This window comes from Myotis daubentonii, chromosome 4 (genome assembly GCF_963259705.1).
Source record: "Myotis daubentonii chromosome 4, mMyoDau2.1, whole genome shotgun sequence".
Lineage (NCBI taxonomy): Eukaryota > Metazoa > Chordata > Mammalia > Chiroptera > Vespertilionidae > Myotis > Myotis daubentonii.
In genome coordinates, this window is record NC_081843.1 from 58,548,900 (window position 1) to 58,571,293 (window position 22,394).

General features: G+C 33.1%; 1 protein-coding gene across 1 annotated transcript in view; it reads left to right on the forward strand.

The window, feature by feature from the left end:
* The window catches only part of ST8SIA4 (ST8 alpha-N-acetyl-neuraminide alpha-2,8-sialyltransferase 4), a 97,718-nt gene that overhangs the window by 47,920 nt on the left and 27,404 nt on the right, over positions 1 to 22,394 (forward strand). Inside the window, exon 4 of the mRNA XM_059694018.1 lies at positions 1,166 to 1,459. Coding sequence (XP_059550001.1) covers positions 1,166 to 1,459 — 294 coding nt within the window. The remainder of the gene's footprint in view (positions 1 to 1,165; positions 1,460 to 22,394) is intronic.

The following is a 22,394-nucleotide window of genomic DNA, read 5'->3' on the forward strand; positions in this document are numbered from 1 at the left end:
AGGAGAAACCATTCTATTTTTCCTTCCCTTGAAAGGCTGATATGAGGAGAGAAAAAGAAAAGAAGGAGAATTCTGTGTGTCTGTGTCTATGGGTGTGTGTGTATGCTTGTGTGTGTTTTCATGAAGGTGTACATTGAATAGATTCAAATTATTTTTTTTCCAAATTAGCAAAATCTTGTTTGCTACAAATCTAATTTTTCACTAATCAAAGGTAATTAAAATTTACCTTTCCTAAGAGGTAAAGTACTTTAAAATAAAAGACTATTTTCAAGTAGTCAAAGATCTATGTCACAGAATCAAAATATCATCACAAATTGGTTGAATGCCAAGTTCAAGGTACTTTCCTAAACTTGTAATACAAGAGTGAAATCAGCATACAAGAACAGACCCAGGCGCAGGCACTTTGCAATATCCTGGAACTTCAGATGTGAGAACAGGTCAGCCAATTCTGACCTCCCCCACAGTGGGCAAGTCTTCTGTTAACAGGGAAAACAAGCATTTTGAGTATGTCCTCAGAGAAACAGAAAGGTATTTGTCTCTATAGCAGGGCTTTTCTGCATTATTTAACATCTCAAAAATGCATATTAAATATGATTACTCCATTTTTCTTACCTTTGTTTCCCATTTAGGCCCCTAGAAGGCAATTATAGACATGTTTATGAAAAATGCTATAAGGAATTACAGTTTTCCCTTAACCTTAGAATACAAAAAACCATTGTCACTTACTTATGTTTATAAAGTTGTTGACATGACTTAAGCTTGAGGAGTGGTGCAGATTGGGAGATCAGGTTTTACTTACTTATAGGACAGCATGTGATTAGGTTTCCCACCTGCATGGCGACAGCCAAACTTACCATCATAAATTCACCTATTAGGAATTCACATTGTATGATTTTATGGCGATTACAGCAAAGAGTATCCTTAGACAGCAGGTTGAATTCATGTAAGTGACAATTTGAGCCCTACCCTAGGAGTGCACATCTTTATTGCAGAAAATTCCTGATGCGTGGTGATTTATTGAAAATGTAATTTTCCCAGATTTTTTTTCCTACCTGGTTAAAATAAAAACTATGCTCATTTCTCATTCTTCTTTTCAAGCATATCATTTTAGAAGTAAATGTTTCATATTTATTTCTCACTTTTCCATTAATTTTTCCCTCTTCAGGTGTAATCTAGCCCCTGTGGTGGAGTTTGCTGCAGATGTGGGAACTAAATCAGATTTTATTACCATGAATCCATCAGTTGTGCAAAGAGCATTTGGAGGCTTTCGGAATGAGAGTGACAGAGAAAAATTTGTGCACAGACTTTCCATGCTGAATGACAGTGTCCTTTGGATCCCTGCTTTCATGGTCAAAGGAGGAGAGAAGCACGTGGAGTGGGTTAATGCATTAATACTTAAGAATAAACTGAAAGTGCGAACTGCCTATCCATCATTGAGACTTATTCATGCTGTCAGAGGGTAAGTGTCTGGAAAGGACCAGTCTGTCCTTGGCACAATGGAACACATAACTAAACCTTTTCCCTCGGCAGGTAGGAGCCTCCATAAACTCTCCCAGGGGGTATATGTTTTCATTATTGATAATGGCTACTCAATGTGGTGGTTCCATGGTGTAATGGTTAGCACTCTGGACTCTGATAATGGCTACTCTATTCACCAACTTGACTTTTATTTATATGCTATAATATTTAGTTTATTCTTTTTCTTGAAAAGGCAAATATTTGAACTTGGCACTTACATATGTCTGCTCATGAACAAACTACTGATTTTTATACTTTTCTGTGTTAAAGAATAGTGAGCATTCTTAGTAAAATTGATAAAACTTGGGTAATAAAACAATGGAAGTGCTAAGTGGCTAGTGGTGCTATTGTTGAAGCATACATGTTAAATGTATTTAAGGAGCAGTTAAGACCCATTTGTAGCTAGGAGGCCTACTGGAGATAGAGAAACTGGCTGAAATAATATTCCTTAATGTTTTCCCCCAAAAGTTACAGATTCTATTTTTATGAATTAAGTTAACATTTCCCTTTTATTTATTAACTCAAATGCAGAAGAAAAACCTAAGAAATAGACTCTTGTTTAAAAGTGGCCAATCACCAAAAGGACAAATTTGTGTGATATATATAACACAAAGATAAGCAATAATGTGTGTTTATTGAACTTTTACTGAGTGTCAGGTGCTGTAGATACAAAAATAAAACAGTACTTACCACTGCTTTAAGGAACTCTGGGCTTATGGTGGAATCAGAGGCATGCACAGTTGACTAGGACATAAACAAATGTTAAGGAGGTATGTTGTCAAGAGTGTAGAATTTGTCCCTCAGATTAACAAATAAGTCTTAAAAGTCGGACACTTGAACTAGACCTTAAAAATAGAATAACAATTGTCGGAAGAGAAAAAGAGACAACCAAACAAAGAAATGCTATGGCATCACTAGAGCAAACTGAGGCAGGAAATGATTAAGTACACAGTACACTTGTGGAGTATTGTGGAGCATTGTACTACAGAGTTGGAAAAATTACTTGTGTTCTGGTTGGGAAGAGAATCAATTTTATCCTGCATTAAGCACAGTTAGCTGTGTGCATTTAGGAGAGTAAATCTTGTAACTTCAGACTCTGCATTGGCAAGAAGAGGTGCTAGAGGAATGAAAACCAATTAGGCTTTTTGACTAATTGAACCATAAATTGATAAAAATGTAGGGCAGAATCAGTGGAGATGGAAAGGAAGGGCAAGTCAGGGGACCAACTGAATACAGTGGATAGAAGTCCTAAAAGAAAGTGGTTAACAGCCCCAGAGTTAAAAATAGTTTTCTCCATCTACTATAAGTGGGCCTGGGCTAGTATTTTCCTTTTGTTTTGTTACTGAGATACTCCCCTCAAAGATTTACCATTTCCTTGTTCTGTCTAAAGATAGTTTCTTGGATTGTATTATTCTGTGAACAATTGCATTCTTATATTGGATCATGTTTATTCAACACTTTCTCTTGATGTTTGACACAAAGTTTCAACAAAATGAGATAAAAATATGCCCATTTGGAGGAAAAGTATTTTTTTACGTTACAAAGATTTCTGTTAATTACAATTTGAAAAAAAAAACAATTTTCTTTTTATATAATGTGTTCTTAACAGAATCACTTAATAATGCATTGTGCTAAGACTATATACATTCTTTGAGATGTCAATGTCGAGTATCATTTGATTCAGAGAAAAACTTAAAATATGCTGCTTTACGCATGCACACGCTCTGACACATACAGTCACCACTCATTAAGATTCAAAAACAAATGTTTTGAAGTACTTCCTGAGTATATGAAACTAATTAGAAAATCCATTACTCTGAATTAGTAATTTTTAATCGACTATTTTTACAGCATTTTTAGGTTCACAGCAAAAGCAAGAGAAGGTTACAGAGATTCCCCATATATCCCATGCCTCCCTCTCCAAACACACATAGCTTCCCTCATTATCAACATCTTTCACAGTTATACATTTGTTAAAATTGATGAATTTTCATGGAAAGTTATTATCACCCAATGTCCATAGTTTACACTGCAGTTCACTCCTAGTTTGAACATTCTGTGGGCTTTGGCAGATGTATAATGACATGTCGCCATCAATAGAGTATCACAAAACAGTAGTTTAACTGCCCTAAACAATCCTCTCCGCTCAGCCTATTCACCCCTTCTTCACCATTAATACATGGCAAGCACTGATCTTTTTGTTGTCTCCATAGTTTAGCCTTTTCTAGAATGTTATATGTTGGAATCAGATAGTATGTTGCCCTTTTATATTGGCTTCTTTTACTTAAAATATGCTTTAAAGATTTATCCTTTGTCTTTGCATGGCTTGAAAGCTCATTTCCTTTTAGGGGGGAATAATATTCCATTATCTGGATGCACCAATTTATATATTCACTCATCTGTTGATTCCAAGTTTTGGCCATCATGAATAAAGCTTCTGTAAGCATCTGTATGCAGATTTTTGGGTAGACATAGTTTTCTAGTCATTTGGATAAATGGCAAGGTATGATTGCTGGATCTTGTAATAAAAGTATGTTTAGTTTTGTAAGAAATTTCTAAACTGTCTTCCAAAGTGTCTGTACCATTTTTACATTCCCACCAATAATGAATGTGAATTCCTGTAGCTCCACATCCTCACTGGTATTTTGTTTTCCCAGTGTTCTGGATTTTGGCTATTCTAATAGGAATATAGTGATATTTTGTAGTTATTTTAATTTGCATTTCTCTGATGACATATGATATCCAGTGTCTTTTAATGTGCTTATTTGCCATCTATATCTTTTCTTTAGTGAGATGTCTTTTAAGGTCTTTGACCCATTTCTTAGTCAAGTTGTTAGTTTTCTTGTTGAGTTGTATATATTTAGGATAACTGTTCTTTATCAGATATATATTTTGGACATATTTTCTCCCGGTCTATGACTTGTCTTCTCATTCTCATGACATTGCCTTTTGTAGAATATTATTTATTATTTTTAATGAAATCCAGGTTATCATTTATTTCTTTTATAGATCATGACTTTTGTATTATATCTGAAAAGTCCTTGCCAAACACAAAATTATGTAGATTTTCTTCTATGAGTTATCTTCTAAGAGTTTTATAATTTTGCATTTTACATTTATATCTGTAGTCTATTTTCAGTTAAATTTTTTGAAAGACGTAAGGTCTGTGTGTAGATTCATTGTTTTGTATGACGATGTCCTGTAGTTCCAGCGCCATTTTGTTGAAAATAGTGTTTTTACTCCATTATATTATCTTTGCTTCTTTGTCAAACATTAATTGACTATATTTGTGTGGGTCTGTTTCTGGGCTCTTTACCTATTTTGTTGATCTGTTTGTCTATTTTTCACCAACACCTAGTAGTCCTGATTACTGTAGATTTATAGGAATTCTTGAAGTCAGGTAGTGTCTGCTGACTTTTTCTTATTCATCAATATCCTGTTGACTATTATGGGCTTTTTGCCTTTCTGTAGAATCTTTGGGATTAGTAACTTTGTTCTTTAGATTTTGGTTTATATTTCTCAGTTTACCACCAGTAACAAAACACAAAATAAGAAGCATGGTTCAAATAGGGCATTTTCAATTAATTAGAGTCCAGGTAGGATTATGTATTTATTAGCAACAATGAATTCATATGGGCTTTTTACAGATATGTTAAACTTTTAATAATTAGTTCATCAGACTCTCCTTTTACGTTTTGTACACGTTTCTTCCTTATCTTTATAAGTATAAACTACTTCACTAATTTCTAAGCATTTTATTTCAAAGAGCAAGACCAAACTTCTGACTGCTGGTGGTGATATTAATGGTATGCTTTCTTTTTATTACTGTGCTTTAGGTGTTTTTGACAAGACTTATCTTGAATTCTCCAGAAACAACTTATCTTGCGACTTTCCTGGTCATGTATCTAATTACACATTCCCCCTGAAATGTCAAGTGATTGAGTTCTAAACTGTAGCCCAGGAAATAAAAAGTAGCTGTAGAGATGCCTTTCACATTTCAAATACTTTGGAAATTCAAACACATGGTGTATGTGAAAGGTAATTTCACTTATATAATTAATAACATATTAGTGCATGTAATGTTGCATTTTGTCATAATGTTTGTAGTCTGTGCAGCTACTAAAACGCCCAAAGAAAATAAGGAAGTGATGAAACAAGAGTCACAGGATAAGAAAACAAGAGCAAAATTCCCAAAGTTCTGTTCTTTATGTATCTGTTTTTCATCTCTCTGAAATGGCGTGGTTAATACAATGCAGTAAAATAGTTGAGAGAGTTTCATATCCTCTGCCGATCACTGGAGTTTGTTGTCTCTCATAAAAGGTTTAGAGTACTCTACATACATTTTAAGGTGCATATAATCACCATGTTGAAAAAGCCTTTCCACGTACTGCAGCTACAAGTAGAAAGTTTAAGCTGTTTGGAAAGCAAAGTTTCTTGAACAGAATGGGAATCATTTAAGTAGTTTTCATTTTGTTAAGCTTCATTATGTAAACTTTTTCCTCTCTGAAAATTATGATGGCTTACTAATTTTAAACATCCATTCATTTGCAGGGTTTTTTGAAAAGCTCTAAAAATATAACTATCAATCTTAAAACTCAAAGAGATTCTTACATGATATTTTAATATATGGCCATTCTTCCCAAGCCATATTAAGTGAAGCTGGAGGAAAAAATATAGATATAGTCTAAGTTTTAAAACAGTCAACATAAGGAAAGGGTAATTTAATAGGGACAAATAAAAGATATAATTTCAGCCCTAGCTGGTTTGGCTCAGTGGATAGAGCATTGGCTTGCGGACTGAAGGGTCCCAGGTTCGATTCCAGTCAAGGGCACATGCCTGGGTTGCAGGCTCGATCCCCAGTAAGGGGGCATTCAGGAGGCAGCCAATCAATGATTATCTCTCATCACTCATGTTTCTCTCTCTCCCACTTCCTTCCTCTCTGAAATCAATAAAAATATATTTAAAAAAGATATAATTAAAAATTTAAATGTATCAATTGGTTTGGGATTGCAAGCTTCTCATTGGTATTCTTCAGAAGCCCTACATGTCTACTTATTTTATTTTTTAAAAAATATTTCTTGTAAAGAATGGAACAATTTTCATAATATTTTAAGTGTGAGGAAGGGATTTTGAAACTATAAACTGACTCATTGAAACTTTAAAAATTTTATTATAATATATAAAAATTATCTAACCCATAATATAATATACGATTTTAAATTATTATGTAAAACATTAAAAAATATTTTATAACATATCATGTTAATCAAAAAATATCTATTTTTATAATTAATATTTGATTCATAATAACTAGGTACTGTTGTGTTTTTTTAGGGATGGTTGTATTTAATTTCCTAACTTTTCACACGGTAGCAAGAATAAAACAAACACAAAAAACACGAATAGTTTAAAAAAATAGATCCTCAGTTCCACTATCAATTGCTATAGATAATTACTTAAGAATTCTCCCAGGAACTAGCCTGGCCAATGTGGCTCAATGGTTTAGCAACAACCTATGAACCAGGAGGTAATGGTTTGATTCTGGTCAGGGCCTATGCCTGGGTTGTGGGCTTGATCCCCAGTAGAGGGTGTGCAGAAGGCAGGTGATTCTCATCATTGATGTTTTTATCTCTCTCCCTCTCCCTTCCTCTTTCTGAGATCAATAAAAAGCATATTTAAATTTAAAAAATTCTTCCATGAGATAAATAAATGAGTATATTTTTAAATTATGTTTTACATAACTAAATATTTGTAAATTCTTAGTTGTATATTAGAATCATATGCACACTTATGCAATTTTTTTTGAAGTTTGCACTTTAGGGACTTTGCTCTTATCGTTCTCATCTTCATTCCTCTATTTCTTATTATACTGCTCTTATCTCTATTAAGATATTTATTTTTAAGAGCTTAATTGATTTAAACTTTATATTTGTTTACAATCAGTCCTGGAAAAAATATCTGAACATTTATATTTGGATCCTTTGCCCTCTGGCAATTATTATGACTATTACTAAACTATTTAAAATAAATCAATTATTTTTAATGTATATGACCCATTAGTTTTATTATTTTAATTCTACTGTAACAAAAATAATGTATGTGTCCTATTTTGTCACCATATTCTAACTAATAATTTGTTTTAATATAATTGACTCTACTCATCAAATTAATAAGCTTGTACTTTGTATTAATCAAGACAAACATGATTGAAAATTCACTGGTGATTATTGAGTTTGGTAAAAGTAGATATGTTCTGTGATGTCATTATTATAGTCATTCTAAAGTTATCCAACAATTTTATACGCTAATATCTTCAACAAAATGAATTTTAAGGACAAAATAAATTGAGTGAATATAGATTTTTAAAATTTTGGTACAAGTTCTACTTGTGACATTTGTTCTTTATCTTTTAGTGGAGAATACATATTTATCCTTTTTTAAATATTTGACAAATATTCCAGACGTTTTTTTATTTGAAGGATAATTTAACAGTTATAATAAATGTGCAAGTGTGAGATAAATTGACCACATAACTGCTTTAAATTTTCTTGGAATTAAGAATTTTCATTTGAAATGCTTGATATGCCCCTCATGACCTACAGCAGTGCTTCTCAAATTAGTTTGCAGATATATATTGCAGAGTGTGAGGAAATGTTCTTATTCTCTTTAAAAAATGTTTTTACATTGATCCAAACTGAGAATATTTGCTTACAGAATGTTCAATAATCTTTTAGGAGTTTGATTTCCAAGGATGGTAGACCAAAAAAAAACAAACAAAAACAAAAACAAAAAAAACAAAACAAAACAAAAAGCACCTTTCCTATTCTGACTATAGACAAGACTATTTTCAATCTTGAGTCTCAAATATGTATCTTTTAAAATGTGGATATTGACATAAATAATCATTTGGATTCCTTTGGGCTTACAGTTTTACTGGTTCTGTCCTTTGTTCTTACTAAAGTGCATATTCAAACCACCACAATAAACATTTGTACTTGATTTTCATAAACATCTTCAAAAATGTCTTCTCTATAACCTAAAGAAAGTTCATTTAACTTTTGATCATCACAGTAATAGAGATAGCTCACTAAAATATTCCTACTTTCAAGTAATATCTCTTGGAGTTTAAATATTCTTAATATTTTTAATACCATAATTTAACTAACCCACCCTCATCTGAACGTTTACTGTTGATAGTAAAAGATACACATACTACCAAATGTATATAAATAGATATAGAAAATATAGGCACATATGTTTGTTATGATGCTACATAGTCTATTGATTTTATTCTTTCTTTGGATTTCTGCAATTATGAAACTTTAAAAATCATAACTGTTTATAAATGGAAATTATGGAAAATTATTTCTCAACTAGTATATGTTACATATATGAAAAATAAAAATAGTACATACATATGCTGTATATATACATAATGTATATTTAATATTTAATGTACTATTAATATTTCATATATACTCACAAAGTACATAATATAATGTTATATATATTTATAGAAAATATAAAATATGAATAGTGTGTATATATTCCATACAAGTTGTTTTGTTAGACCTTTTGCACATTAGACACAGTATCAATAATACACTGACTTTCCTTATAATTATGACATATTGTTGATTTATATTCAGTTTGTTATCACTTGGGATTTTCAAAAGTTGAGTTTGTTGTACTTAATATGTAGCAAAAGTCTCATATTTTATATTTATGTTGTTGGTATTTGTTGTGCTATCTTGAACTTATTCCTAGTAATTTCATTTTGTGTTGGGAGGATAAGCATTTTTTTGCACTATTACTGTGACTACATAATTTTTTAGTTATTTCATTTTATTTAGAATATAAGATAAGATTCTAATTAATCTGCATATTTCACAAATAGTATACTTATTTCTTCATTTTTGCCATTAAATAAAATTATGTTGAATAATGGGCTATCACTTAATATACCCTCCTAAATTTCCCAGGGTTTTGCTGGGTTATTGATGTTTTCTTATGGCATGCAGCCAGTAAACTGGCTAATTCACAATTAATGATTAAGGTCATAATTCCTAGCTTGTGGGTATAAATGTAAGCAGAAATAACAAGCCTTAGAGAAATCAAATAAAGTAACATTTCTAGCTCACCTCTTATTTATGTAGCTGTCACTCTGTTGTAAAATATTTCTTTGGTCTAGTATATCTATTAAAAGAAGCATACATTAGTTGCTAAAGTATGTTTTTTATGTGGCTCTTAATAAATAAACAGATTATATTTTTACACATCTCCCAGCATCAACTTCCCCCCCACCCCCAGTTTTAAGATTACAAAATAAATACTATTTCTCAGACTTTAATTACTGCACTTATTTTTCAGATGTGAAAATTTGTCAATTTTAAATGAGTATACAAAAAAGGCTATATAAAATTAGGGTGATCCTCTGCAGACTACCAGTAAATTCATGTGAATGGCGTGTGCTTGCCCAATAATTTGAATCAGACCAGGCTCCAAAAAGAGCCCCCACTAAAAGTGTAGGCTGAAATAGACCATTAGCAGACTTCAGGAAACTTAAGTTCATCACTGTTGTTCAAATGGATTGTGTTAGAATATTGAATCTACTCAGTCACATAAGTAAAAGCAATTTAATAAAACAACTTTGAAAATGGATACATTCACTCCAAATGCCTTCTGGAAATGGCTTATTTGTTCTAAATTTGATCTTATGCCAAACACATTTTCATATGGTTTCTATTTTGACCAATGAGCAACACAGCTGTAATATTTCTTTATAAAACATGTATCCTTCTTTAATGCCTTTGAGCAGATAGATACTGCATTTTGGGTGTTCTAAGCCTCATAATTTTTCATAATGGAATATTTCTTCCCTTACTGGGGACTCTGATATCCACCCTTCTGGCATTGCCCCATTTCCGGATATCTTAAATCTTTTTACTCTCGTGTCACAATATTATTTCCTAGCAGTTCCCATTATTCATATTTCATCCTGGAATGTGAAAATATTCATACCTTATATCTGAGAAGTCATTCACAGGTGTATGGCTTAAACAGGAGCCTGTGAGAAACAGAGTTGCCAGGCTGCCCTTGGCCAGCATGTTCTCTCATTGAGACTAAAAAGGCTCTGCAAATATCTAGAATGTCTTTTGACAAGTGGGGAAGCATTCGTGGCACTCAGTGACATAGGCATATCCTGGTTTTTCTCCTGGGTATACATTTTCTCTCTTCTCCACTCGGATAACTTCTACTCCTTCTTCAAGTCTCCATTGAAAGGTAAGTTCCAGTAGGGCACAATTCCTCACTCTTGTGTCTTTTCTCTGTATTTTCTTCACAGGTAATGAATGTCTCTAATAAAACGTTCATCGAAATGTATGATTATTATTCATTTTGTTCTCTGTTTATATTGTAAATTACTTGAGAGCAAAGATTTATTTATTTATCTCTTTATCTTAGAAGTGTGAAAACCTCATACTCCTTATGGTGAGGGCTGAGGCACAGGTGCAGAGGGGTGGAGAACAGAGTCATGTAAAAGAACAAAGCTGTGTTGAGCTTTGGTTTAGGGTTACTTCTTTAGAACAATCAAAGAAGCAGGGTAGCAAGTAGAATGGAAGAAAAACATTTTTAATCATTCTGGCTACCACCAGAAATCATATTAGCTTATGTTAAAGCAGAGGGAAACCATGCCAGTAAGGAAGGTTTGAATCTCAAATAATGAGAATAGAACCTGGATAGCTTGTCTTCCCAGCAATTTGTTAATTAATCAACTCCTACATATTAAGAACCAACTTGTGTCCAGTATCCACAAAAACCACAAAATTGTGATATCAATGCTTACTAAATTTTACCTGCCTAAGGTGTTGTTAGAATGAAAATATAAGATTAACTTCTGATTAACAAATAAGTGGATCATAATAATAAAGTGTGAAACTTGGGAATATCTATCCTGGCCACCTGAGAAAGTTACCATAGTTTCATTATTTAATACTTAATGTTATCTCTTGAATATTATCTTTTAAATTCTGATATATATGTAAGAGAGAGAGAGAGAGAGAGAGAGAGGAGAAGAGAGAGGGAAATCTATGAATTTTAATAAAGAATTTACTATTCTGCTCTTGAGAAGAAAAAATATTATTTTAAAAACTTTAGCCAGGGAAAAAATGTATTTTCATTATTTCTTTAAGTTCCAAGACTATATTCAGAATAAAGATTTATACTGCTATATTTAAGAGCTACAGGAAAAATTCATGCATTTATTTTTATATGTTATATTTGTTACATGCATTTGGGTTGTTTTTGGTTGTGTTTTGTTTGTTTTTTTGCTTTTTTGCTTTTAAGACCCAATCTTGTAATGACTGGTGGTAGAAAATACATGCATAATCTTAGAAATTCCCCTGTTTCTCTGACCTTTCAGGAAAAAAAGAGGAACACTGATCAATATGCAAAAAATGTACTGAATTAATCTGCATAAAGCTATTCTAACTTAAGTCCAAGTGACTGGGAAATTACTATATTCAGAGATTTCTTATAAACATTAAAATAATTAGTTGTGAATTTAAAATAAAAAGCAAACCTAATGGATTTTTAAGAAGTGAATATCTCTAGATATTGAGTTTGCCAGGAAGGTTATTGAATCAAGTGTCCCATAAATCTTTAAAAATTTACAATTTCTTATCTCCTTGGAATAATTTAGCTCTGGTTTAGCTTGAAGGCAATAGTTTAGATTAGGTGTTTTCAAATGATTGATTATAGGCAATCAGTTAACTCTAGCTTCTAATATGGTTGATCAGATTATCATAGCCTCAGGCTACAACTTCCAAATTATGGCTATAGGTATTTGAAATGCCAACTCAAGATAACATATTAGGAGAGAGTAAAGCAAAAAACTTGGGGTTTTCCCACTAGACTTTTCATGTAGGAAAGAAGTCACTGATAGAGACTTTGGCATATTCATAGGCCTGTGTACCAGACTTCATTACCTAAGCAATGATATTACTATATTTAGTTATATTCCTTGATTAAATTTTCCTGGAGAAAATATGACTGTAATGCTAGCATATCAAGAACTCAGTCACATTCAATTCTACCCTGTTCCACTTTGGTCTTCCAAACCATCACCTAATGACTGTGTTTGGTGGTCAAATGGAATGTGTAGCAGGGAAGATTGGGTTGGCAGTTGCTGTTTTACTATTAGTCTCTTATCAGGAATACACTCATTTTGTTTCAGGCAGTATACATTTTTATGGTCAACACCCAATTGTTTTCAAAACAAAAGTATGGTCCATGGTGCTTGTCTAATTCCTCATTTAAAGCACACTCTTGAAGAAAAGATTGCCATTTGATGTATCTCTAAAGATGGTCAAATCAGTGAAAAAAATCCATTTAACCCTCTGTAAAAAATAAACAAAGTTTTATACGGTAATTGGGAAATCTTAGGTACTTAGTTTGTATAGATTCCTTTGATGAATTATATGAACTATGTTTTCTTAGCCTTTATAACAATTTCAGAGAAATTTTCCAAAATTAATTAGGCTGTAGCACCAAACAACTGAGTTCAGAATTATAGCTTCATTGTTTCAGATATCCAACAATACTTATGCTAGTTAAATTTTAGATGCAATTAAAAGGCTAAAACAATCATGTAACGTCTAAAATGCAAAGAATTCTATATTATACTATTAATATTTTTGATAATTTAGTCTAATAAGAACCAACATTTTTTTTCCTTTGCTCCAGTGGATTTTACTTAAAATTATCACCTGCAGCTAAAATAATCATTTTGGATTTTATTCCATTGATGATCTTACTTCTCTCAGTAGAATTCTGTAAACTTTCTTTTTTATTTATATTTATTTTTATGTCTTTTGTAGAATTAAAATAGCAATTTATTTTAATTCTTCAAATGCAGTTAATAACAAAATAGCAATTAATATCTCAATAAATTATCCTGACATATACTAGGTGTTTTACCTGTGTAAATTAATCTGACTTGTATTACCAATATAGGGTTTTTTTAATTTCAATTCTTTATTGTTTAAAGTATTTCATAAATTTCCTTTCCCCCCATGGATCTCTCCTCCATTGCTTCCACCCCCAGAACATGCCCTCATCCCCCTACTGTCTGTATCCATTGGTTATGCTCATATGCATGCATACAAGTCCTTTGATTGATCTCTTACACACACACACACCCTGCCTTCTATCTTAGGTTGGATGGTCTGATGCTTCTATCTCTGGATCTATTTTTGTTCATCAGTTTATGTTGTTCATTATATTCCACAAATGAGTGAGATCATGTGATATTTATCTTTCTCTGGCTGGCTTATTTTGCTTAGCATAATGCTCTTCAGGTCCATCCATGCTGTTGCAAATGGTAAGAGTTCCTTCTTTTTCACCGCAGTGTAGAATTCCATTATATAGATGTACCACAGTTTTCTAATCCACTAATCTGCTGATGGGCACTTGGGCTGCTTCCAAATCTTAGCTATTGTAAATTGTGCTGCTATGAACATAGCGATGCATATATGCTTTATGCTTGGTGTTTCTGTTTTCTTGAGATATATTCCTAGAAGTAGGAACACTGGGTCAAGTGAGAGTTTCATTTTTAATTTTTTGAGGAAACTCCATACTGTTTTCCACAGTGGCTGCACCAATCTGCATTCCCATCAGCAGTGCAGAAGGGTTCCTTTTTCTCTGCATCCTTGCCATCACTTGTCATTTGTTGATTTGTTGATGATAGCCATTCTGAGAGGTATGAGATGATACCTCATTGTTGTTTTGCTTTGTATCTCTCGGATAATTAGTGACTTTGAGCATGTTTTCATATGTCTCTTGGCCTTCTGTATGTCCTCTTTTGAAAAGTGTTTATTTAGGTCTTCTGCCCATTTTTTGATTGGATTGTTTATCTTCCTTTTGTTAAGTTGTATGAGTTCCCTGTAAATGTTGGAGATTAAACCCTTATCGGAGATAACATTGGCAAATATGTTCTCCCATGCAGTGGGCTTTCTTGTTGTTTTGTTGATGGTTTCTTTGCTGTGCAAAAGCTTTTTATTTTGATGTAGTCCCATTTGTATATTAACTCCTTAGTTTCCATTGTCCTAGGGGCTTTATTGGTGAAGATATTGCTACAACATATGTCTGATATTTTACCGCCTATGGGTTCTAAGATTTTTATGGTTTCCTTTCTTATGTTCAAGTCCTTTACCCATTTTGAGTTTATTTTTGTGTATGGTGTAAGTTGGTGGTCTAGTTTCATTTTTTGTGCATGTATCTTTCCAATTTTCCCAACATCATTTATTGAAGAGACTGTCTTGACTCCATTGTATGCTCTTGCCTCCTTTGTCAAATATGAGATCTGTAAACTTTCTACAGAAATTTATTTTATAGCCGTATATGAAATTTTCACAGTATTACAGATTGACTTACATTAAAATACCTGTTTCTCAGTATTGCTGTAGAAAAGTATATAGTCATTATAAATGTTTGATAGTAGCTATTTTAAAATAATCAAAATTAGAGAAGCAGTGTTTGGATGGGATTGAGCACTTTCCTAAAACTCTCATCTGTGTTTTGCTTGTTACTAGGCATTATTAAAAAAAAAAAAAGAAAAAAGAAAAGAACTTGATACTTTGTAGAATCCATATGTGTTAAGGTCAAATAATCCATCAGCAGGAAGAATCAGTGCTGCTAAGCGCATTTTGTAGTTTATTCAGCTGGCAAATATGTTCTCTTTCTTTTTTTCCCTAGAACAGATGCCTACAACAGAATTGCTATTAGTTTCAAAATCAGTAAGCCGATTATTTTATGGAAAATAATTAACACAGTATATGTTCATACACATATTTTAGTAATGCACGAAGGATGGCATTCCTCTCAGACTGGGTAAATAATAAAACTCAGAATTTTTCATTTAAAAAGTTTATTCTAAAGCAGCAAAGTACTTTAAATCACATAATTCCACAGTTGTAAAATATGAGTAGATGAATTTCTTCACAATCATCCCTTCAACAACCTTAATAGAGTGCATTCTGTGCCAAGAATTGGGGTAGGTCTGAAGTTGCAAACAGATAACAAAAGAATGGGCTTTCTCAAGGATGGGAATCCCCCCCAGAGATTTGCATAAAATAAGGACAAAGTAATTTGAGAATGCAGGCCCAGGGGATTTGGCAAATGCTTGGAATCCCTCTGGTGGGATGTATAAGCAGCGTCACTGAATAGACATGAACAGAAGAGTTTCTAAGCAGGATTAAAGGTCAGCTAAATGTATAGACCAAAATTTACAGTAGTGCCTGTTCATAGCTATATACTGCATAATAGTCCTCTTTTCAGAGAACTACGTGTAATAACTCCAAATCTTTATTATTTGATTTTAAAAAGAAAGAATCCCTAACCAGTTTGGTTCAGTGGATAGAGTGTCGGCCTGCGGACTGAATGGTCCCAGGTTTGATTCCAGTCAAGGGCATGTACCTTGGTTGCGGGCACATCCCCAGTAGGAGGTGTGCAGGAGGCAGCTGATTGATGTTTCTCTCTCATCGATGTTTCCAACTCTCTGTCCCTCTCCCTTCCTCTCTGTAAAAAAATCAATAAAATATATTAAAAAAGATAAAAAAAGAAAGAAAATAATATTAATCAGAGTCCTAACTTACAAAAATCTTCAGGATCCAAACAATGACAATGCTAAAATTTATTCTAGAAAGGTATGGAAGGTGATAAGAGGGAGCATTTATATAACTGCTGAAATGAGTTAGTCATTTAGAACTAACACAAGGTGACAGAACAAATTATGTTCAAATAGGTTTAGGAATCTCTCTTCTTTTTCCACCATGATATATGGTGAATTTGACATTTCCCTTATTCTGGTTTTCTCTTTTAACTTAGTGTGTACTGGAACTAAGTTTTGGCTTACTCACTGCCTGTGGGACACTGAATATGAGAGTGAGGAGGTACTCTGACTTCCAGTAGATTAGAAGGAGGGCAGGTACTTACTGGAGAAAAGAAAAAGGTGACACACTAGACAAACCATCTGCATTTTCTTGGTTCTTTTGCATCTATGTGAATGGTTTTTGGAGATCGGTTTTCTTATATCCTTAAGGAACCTGAGACAGGCATGTGACAAGAGCATATGTAGGCTAACTGGGAAAAAGACTAAAGACAAACTGAGCACTGTTCAAATGGGGTGCTGCCCCTACTGGCCAGGCGATGACAGAGGCATGTGACTTTCTGGAAGTTAGTATGTTAGGAAATGACGGCATTGCACAAGAATTGTGACTCATGATGCAATGAACCCTTTGGGGAATTTGACATCCCCCCCCCATATTCTGGACCTTTTAACACAGAAGTTTGATTGGGGACTTTCTAACCAAGCTGATGGTTGACAATATTAGGGAACATTTTTTCATAGCTTGTTCTTTATTTCATGATAGTAATGCACTGAAAATAGCTTGTATAGTTTCTGAAAATCCCCAATCTTTCACCTTAAAGGAAACTCTAATGTATTCTATATGTTCGTCAAACAACTGCATTCTCTGCTTTGAATTTCTTTAAAAATAGCACTATAATTCTCCCTGAAATATGTGAAAAATTTTGGAAAAAGTGAGGAAATTGATAACTGATTAGAAAAATCCAAACTCGTTTGAAAAACAATGAAGATTCTCATTTTGTACATCAAACAATTTTGCTTTGTCTCACTGATAAACGTAGATTTATATAACACAAGACTATGGATCAAGAATAGTTAAAAAAGATTTTCGGTATAGTGAAAATATTAAAATGATATAATTATTATAAATATATAAATATATGATGCATAGCTAATTTATGTATATCAAAGAGACTTTAGTGACCCTTTGACGACATATCTAATGAAACCCCTCATTTTGCAGAGCAGGATATTGAGGCCCAGAGTTTCATCTAAGACTAGACACTCAGTGGCAGAGCCAAACTTGCTGATCCCAGGATCGGCTCATTTTCCACCAATATCTCTATAGAAGATGTAGCTTTATATTAGTATGACAGTATTTGTGTCATTTCATCATTCCCTTTTCATGTTTATTTTCCAATATAATAAAACCTATTAGTTTATATAGCTTTGCACTCTTTTTCAAATGATATTCAGAAAGTGAATGCATTTCTGTTTATATGTCATCACAGATCTTGAACTCTTTCTAGCTTATGTTTCCTACCCAGAGAGAAAAAGAAGATTATTTTCCAGAGACAAGAAGAGGAAACAACTAAATAAACTGTCTATATAGTTAAGGACTATACTCCAAACTTCAGACACAGTTAGTTGTTATATAATTCTAAAATAGAATTCCTTTTTTTTTTCATTCAACTCTAAAAGAGAGAACAAAAGTCCTAGAGCTAGGTTCTGAAGCATTCCATTAAATTCATGTTCTCTTATCTACTCAGGCTTTCAGCCAACATCTGTAGAGCAAAAGCAGGATCTCTTCTAGAGAATTGATTGTGTGCCATATTATTTGTAAAGCTCAAGCCATGTAAATTTGAAATATTTTATTTTAAATTAAATTTGAAACATAATGCAGAACTTTAAGGTATATATTTAGCTAAAGAAGACATGCAATTTGTATCATAATAAAATATCAATTCTTACACATTCTAAGTTGATGAAAGGTTATAGAAATAAAAAATAATATGTTTTTAGTTCAAGCTTTGTCAACATGATTCAAATAAGTTTGCTGAGAAGTTTAATGTGGATGACACAGTAATAGAATCAGAATGTCACTGTTTCATAATATGCAGAAATTACCTAGTGACAATTTTTTTTCTATTGTACACATTTATTATTCTATGGAAAGCAAATACTGTTGAGGGTATTCCTGAGAAAGGTGGGAATAATTGGGAATCTATTTTAAATAACAAAAATATTGATGACTTGCACTTGAGTCACTTCATTCAGGTCTTTATTTCAAATTTGGATTGAAATAGTAATTGCACTCTTATAGATAAATAAGCAAATGACTTATAGTAGTGTGACTTTTAATATTTAATTAACAAGTTGTTTTCCCTTTTAGTGTTCCCTGAAGTGTTTCAAACATAATAATTTACTAATATTTGGACTAGGATGAGAAAAACATGTAATTTAGATATTATTTTTACTCAAGACAGACTTATAAAATACGTTGTTTTCAGTATCTATTTGGCACTTATCTGATAGCAGTATAAGTAATATCATGTTGGTCTACATTAAAATCCCTGGCTTCTTTCGTTTCTCCTGTAGAAACACCCTATTGCCTTTTCTGTTCCTCTTCCTGGTTGTAGAATAGGGGTAGCAAACTCATGAGTAACAATGTGATGCCAGTTTACGGACCTGTTTAACCACACAGATATTTAAAGATAAAATTTGTGCCCAACATATAAAAACCATGAATTTTCAAATTATATCTCAATTTTTGTTGATTCTTTAGTAAATCAGAAGATCTGGCAATGCTGGAACTTTATCTCTTCTTGATAACTGTGAGCTAGACCTGATTTTTTTTTTCTATAGTGTAAGAATTGTTATTCAGTTTGTCACAACCCACATACTTCCTTTGTCTTTTCCATCCTGACATTCAGCCTGATTCATTTATTTCTGACCACTAGATTTTAGCCATCCTTTTTATTATTCTACCTTTTAGAAGGAGAATGAGGTATAAACATATGGTAATTGATTTCCAGGGGTGGGCAAACTTTTTGACTGGAGGGCCACAGTGGGTTCTTAAACTGGACCGGAGGGCCAGAACAAAAGCATGGATGGAGTGTTTGTATGAACTAATATAAATTCAACGTAAACATCATTACATAAAAGGGTACGGTCTTTTACTTCAATAGTTTTATTCATTTCAAACAGGCCGGATCCGGCCCGCGGGCTGTAGTTTGCCCACGGCTGATTGAGACAGTCTGAGAACTGGAGAAGACTGCACATCATCTAATCAAAGAACTCAATTTCTCTATTATAAATGCCTGAAAGCATTTTACATGAGTAAAAATGTTCCATTTTAATCTAGAAACTTGGTAATTTTGACATTGATTCTCACACTTACATAATTGGAAAAATATGATTTCTTTAACTACTTAACCTAAAAACCAAGATAATATGAGTAAAATAACTTATCCGAGAAAATAAAATTCTATTGTCATTTCCTTTAGTCATAACTAAATATTTAAAAATAAAAATAATTTTTGGTAAATTTTTTTCAGAAAATAAGTAAATTTTAATATTTGATAATACATAATTAAAATATTATAATGAATATATATACATGTTTTATATATGTGCATATGTGTGAATTCCAGTTAATGTGCACCCAATTCTGTATCTCATTCCAGAACTCTTAATGCATTATTTTAGTGAACTAATTGATCTAATTGTTAATACATAGTAAGATTTATTTCCAAATAGGAAAAAATGACGTATATATTCAAAGTAGTTCAGATTTTCAGAAAAAAATTTATTTCATCTGCAACGTTTTATGTTAACTCAGTTATCTATTTCATAGGTGTTTTAGACTAAGAAACTGAAATATTTTTTTCTTCTTCATTCCATAATGAATGGCATCTCATCAGAAAAAGGAATTAGAACCAAATCATTTACAATAGTACTTGAGATCATACATAGTTCATCATTACTCTGTTTCCTAGGAGATTTAATCTTCTATTTGAAGAGAATGATTTTGTCATCTAAAACCTCTTATATTCATCCTCAAGGTTGAACACAGTTCCATCCTAACCACTGCATCTAAAATATTTCACCTCTCTTGCATGAAAATGGCTTGCCCAGTGCCACAGGATTATTAAATACTAGAGGCCCAGTTGGTACACGACATTCGTGCACTGGGGGCCGGGGGTCCCTCAGCCCCACCAGTGCCCGCTCGCAGTCCGGGACCCCTTGGGGATGTCTGCCTTCTTCAGGAAGTGGGCCTAATCCGGCAGTCGGACATCCCCCGTAGGGGTCCTTAGTGCTGCATTGGAAGCAGGACCTCCACAGCGTTCACCAGCCATGAGCCTGGCTTCTGCCTGAGCTGTGCTCCCAAACCACCAGGCGGCAGCTCCTGTGTTGAGTATCTGCCCCCTAGTGGTCAGTGCACATCATAGTGATCAGTCGTTCTGCCATTTGGTCAATTTGCATATTACCCTTTTATTATATAGGATTACAGATGGTGAGTCTGCACCATTTGTTTTCATTATTTTTGTGGGGGCAAAAGAAACAATAAGAAAACAGGCAAATGCAACATTTTTTTAAATATATATTTTATTGATTTTTTTTACAGAGAGGAAGGGAGAGGGATAGTTAGAAAATTGATGAGAGAGAAACATCAATCAGCTGCCTCCTGCACACTCCCCACTGGGTATGTGCCTGCAACCAAGGTACATGCCCTTGACTGGAATAGAACCTGGGACCCTTGAGTCCGCAGGCTGACACTCTACCCACTGAGCCAAACTGGTCAGGGCCAAATACAACATTTGATTTAGAAGAACAAAGAAAGATAAGATATCTAGATGAACATTTAAAAACTTTTAAAAGGTAGCTGTTGCTGCTCAGAGGACTTATATGCCCCATTTATTTTATTTCGTCTGTGAAAAGACTGGCAAAATGTGTGTGTGTGAGAGAGAGAGAGAGAGAGAGAGAGAGAATGTTGTGCTGGAAGAATCACTTGGAATAGTTGTTGAATTCTATCCTCTGAGTTTGGGGTGAGTAGTATATAAAAGAAAAGTAAAATAGGCTATCTTCTAGGATTTGAGAATTACCCTCTAGACAGAATTTGGGGGTAGAAAAGGGTGCCTAAGACTAAGGTATAAATTGGCTTGTTATTTTGTTTGCTGTGTTTTCACCATATTTTGAGAAAGAGTGTGGTATGGAAAATAAGACTGTTGGAATCTATCTATCTATCCATCTATCTATCATCTACCTACCTACCTATCATCTATCTATCTTTTTCTTTCTTTTTTTGTAAGCCAATTCAACACTGGCTCCCCAAGCACCTTTTATACTTATGATGACTCTGATTTTGCAAGTGGAAAGTAGAGCTAATAATCTGAATGGTCTCTTATTTCCCTCAAGTATTGTGAGGTGTGTGTGTGTGTGTGTGAGAGAGAGAGATTTAGCATTAATGAGAAAACTCCCTAGACTTCCTTTAGAGCGCCTATGAATAAAGTCAATAGTGATCATAACTGTCATGGGAATATTACTACCTGGAAATTAGATAGCATGTCTCCAAAGTATTCCATTTTAATGTCAGCATGGAATAGTAGCATTTTTTTCCGATAGATTTTATTCTTTTCCAAGTAACAGTATTATTTCTACCAACTTTAAGTAAACACAGAATCTGGAGATGATAAAATACTTTTCTAATTATATATAGTTCAATTCGATTGTTTTAAATTATTTTTCAGTTTGAAAATATAATTATATCCCTCAGTGAAATGAATAACTTTGATTTGACAGGTTGAAGAAGTCAACATGGGATTTAACATTTGCCATAGAAAAATAAAAGTTTTTAAATTCCAGGTGACACTTAGTAAGGAGCACCATATATTTAACGGGGGGGGGGGGGGGGGAAGCATGTTAACCTTTTGTGCAGTAGGCTTGAGAAGCATTTTTACTTCTCTGTGTTTTCTTTTAGCAGTTAATACAACACACCTAGTGACTAGAATTATACCCAAGAAAGTTATAAAATAAAGTATTGGGCCTTCAGTCATAGTTTACATTTTGGTAATTTAATTATTGATTCTGAAATTAATGTAATGCCAACTAAAATGACATGGCAAATTAATTGCCCTACTAAGATTCCACTTAATGTTTAGGACATTTACCTTGGAGAGCGATTTTTCTTTTTAATTGCAAGTTTCACAGCTTATCAAGTTTAGGACTTTGG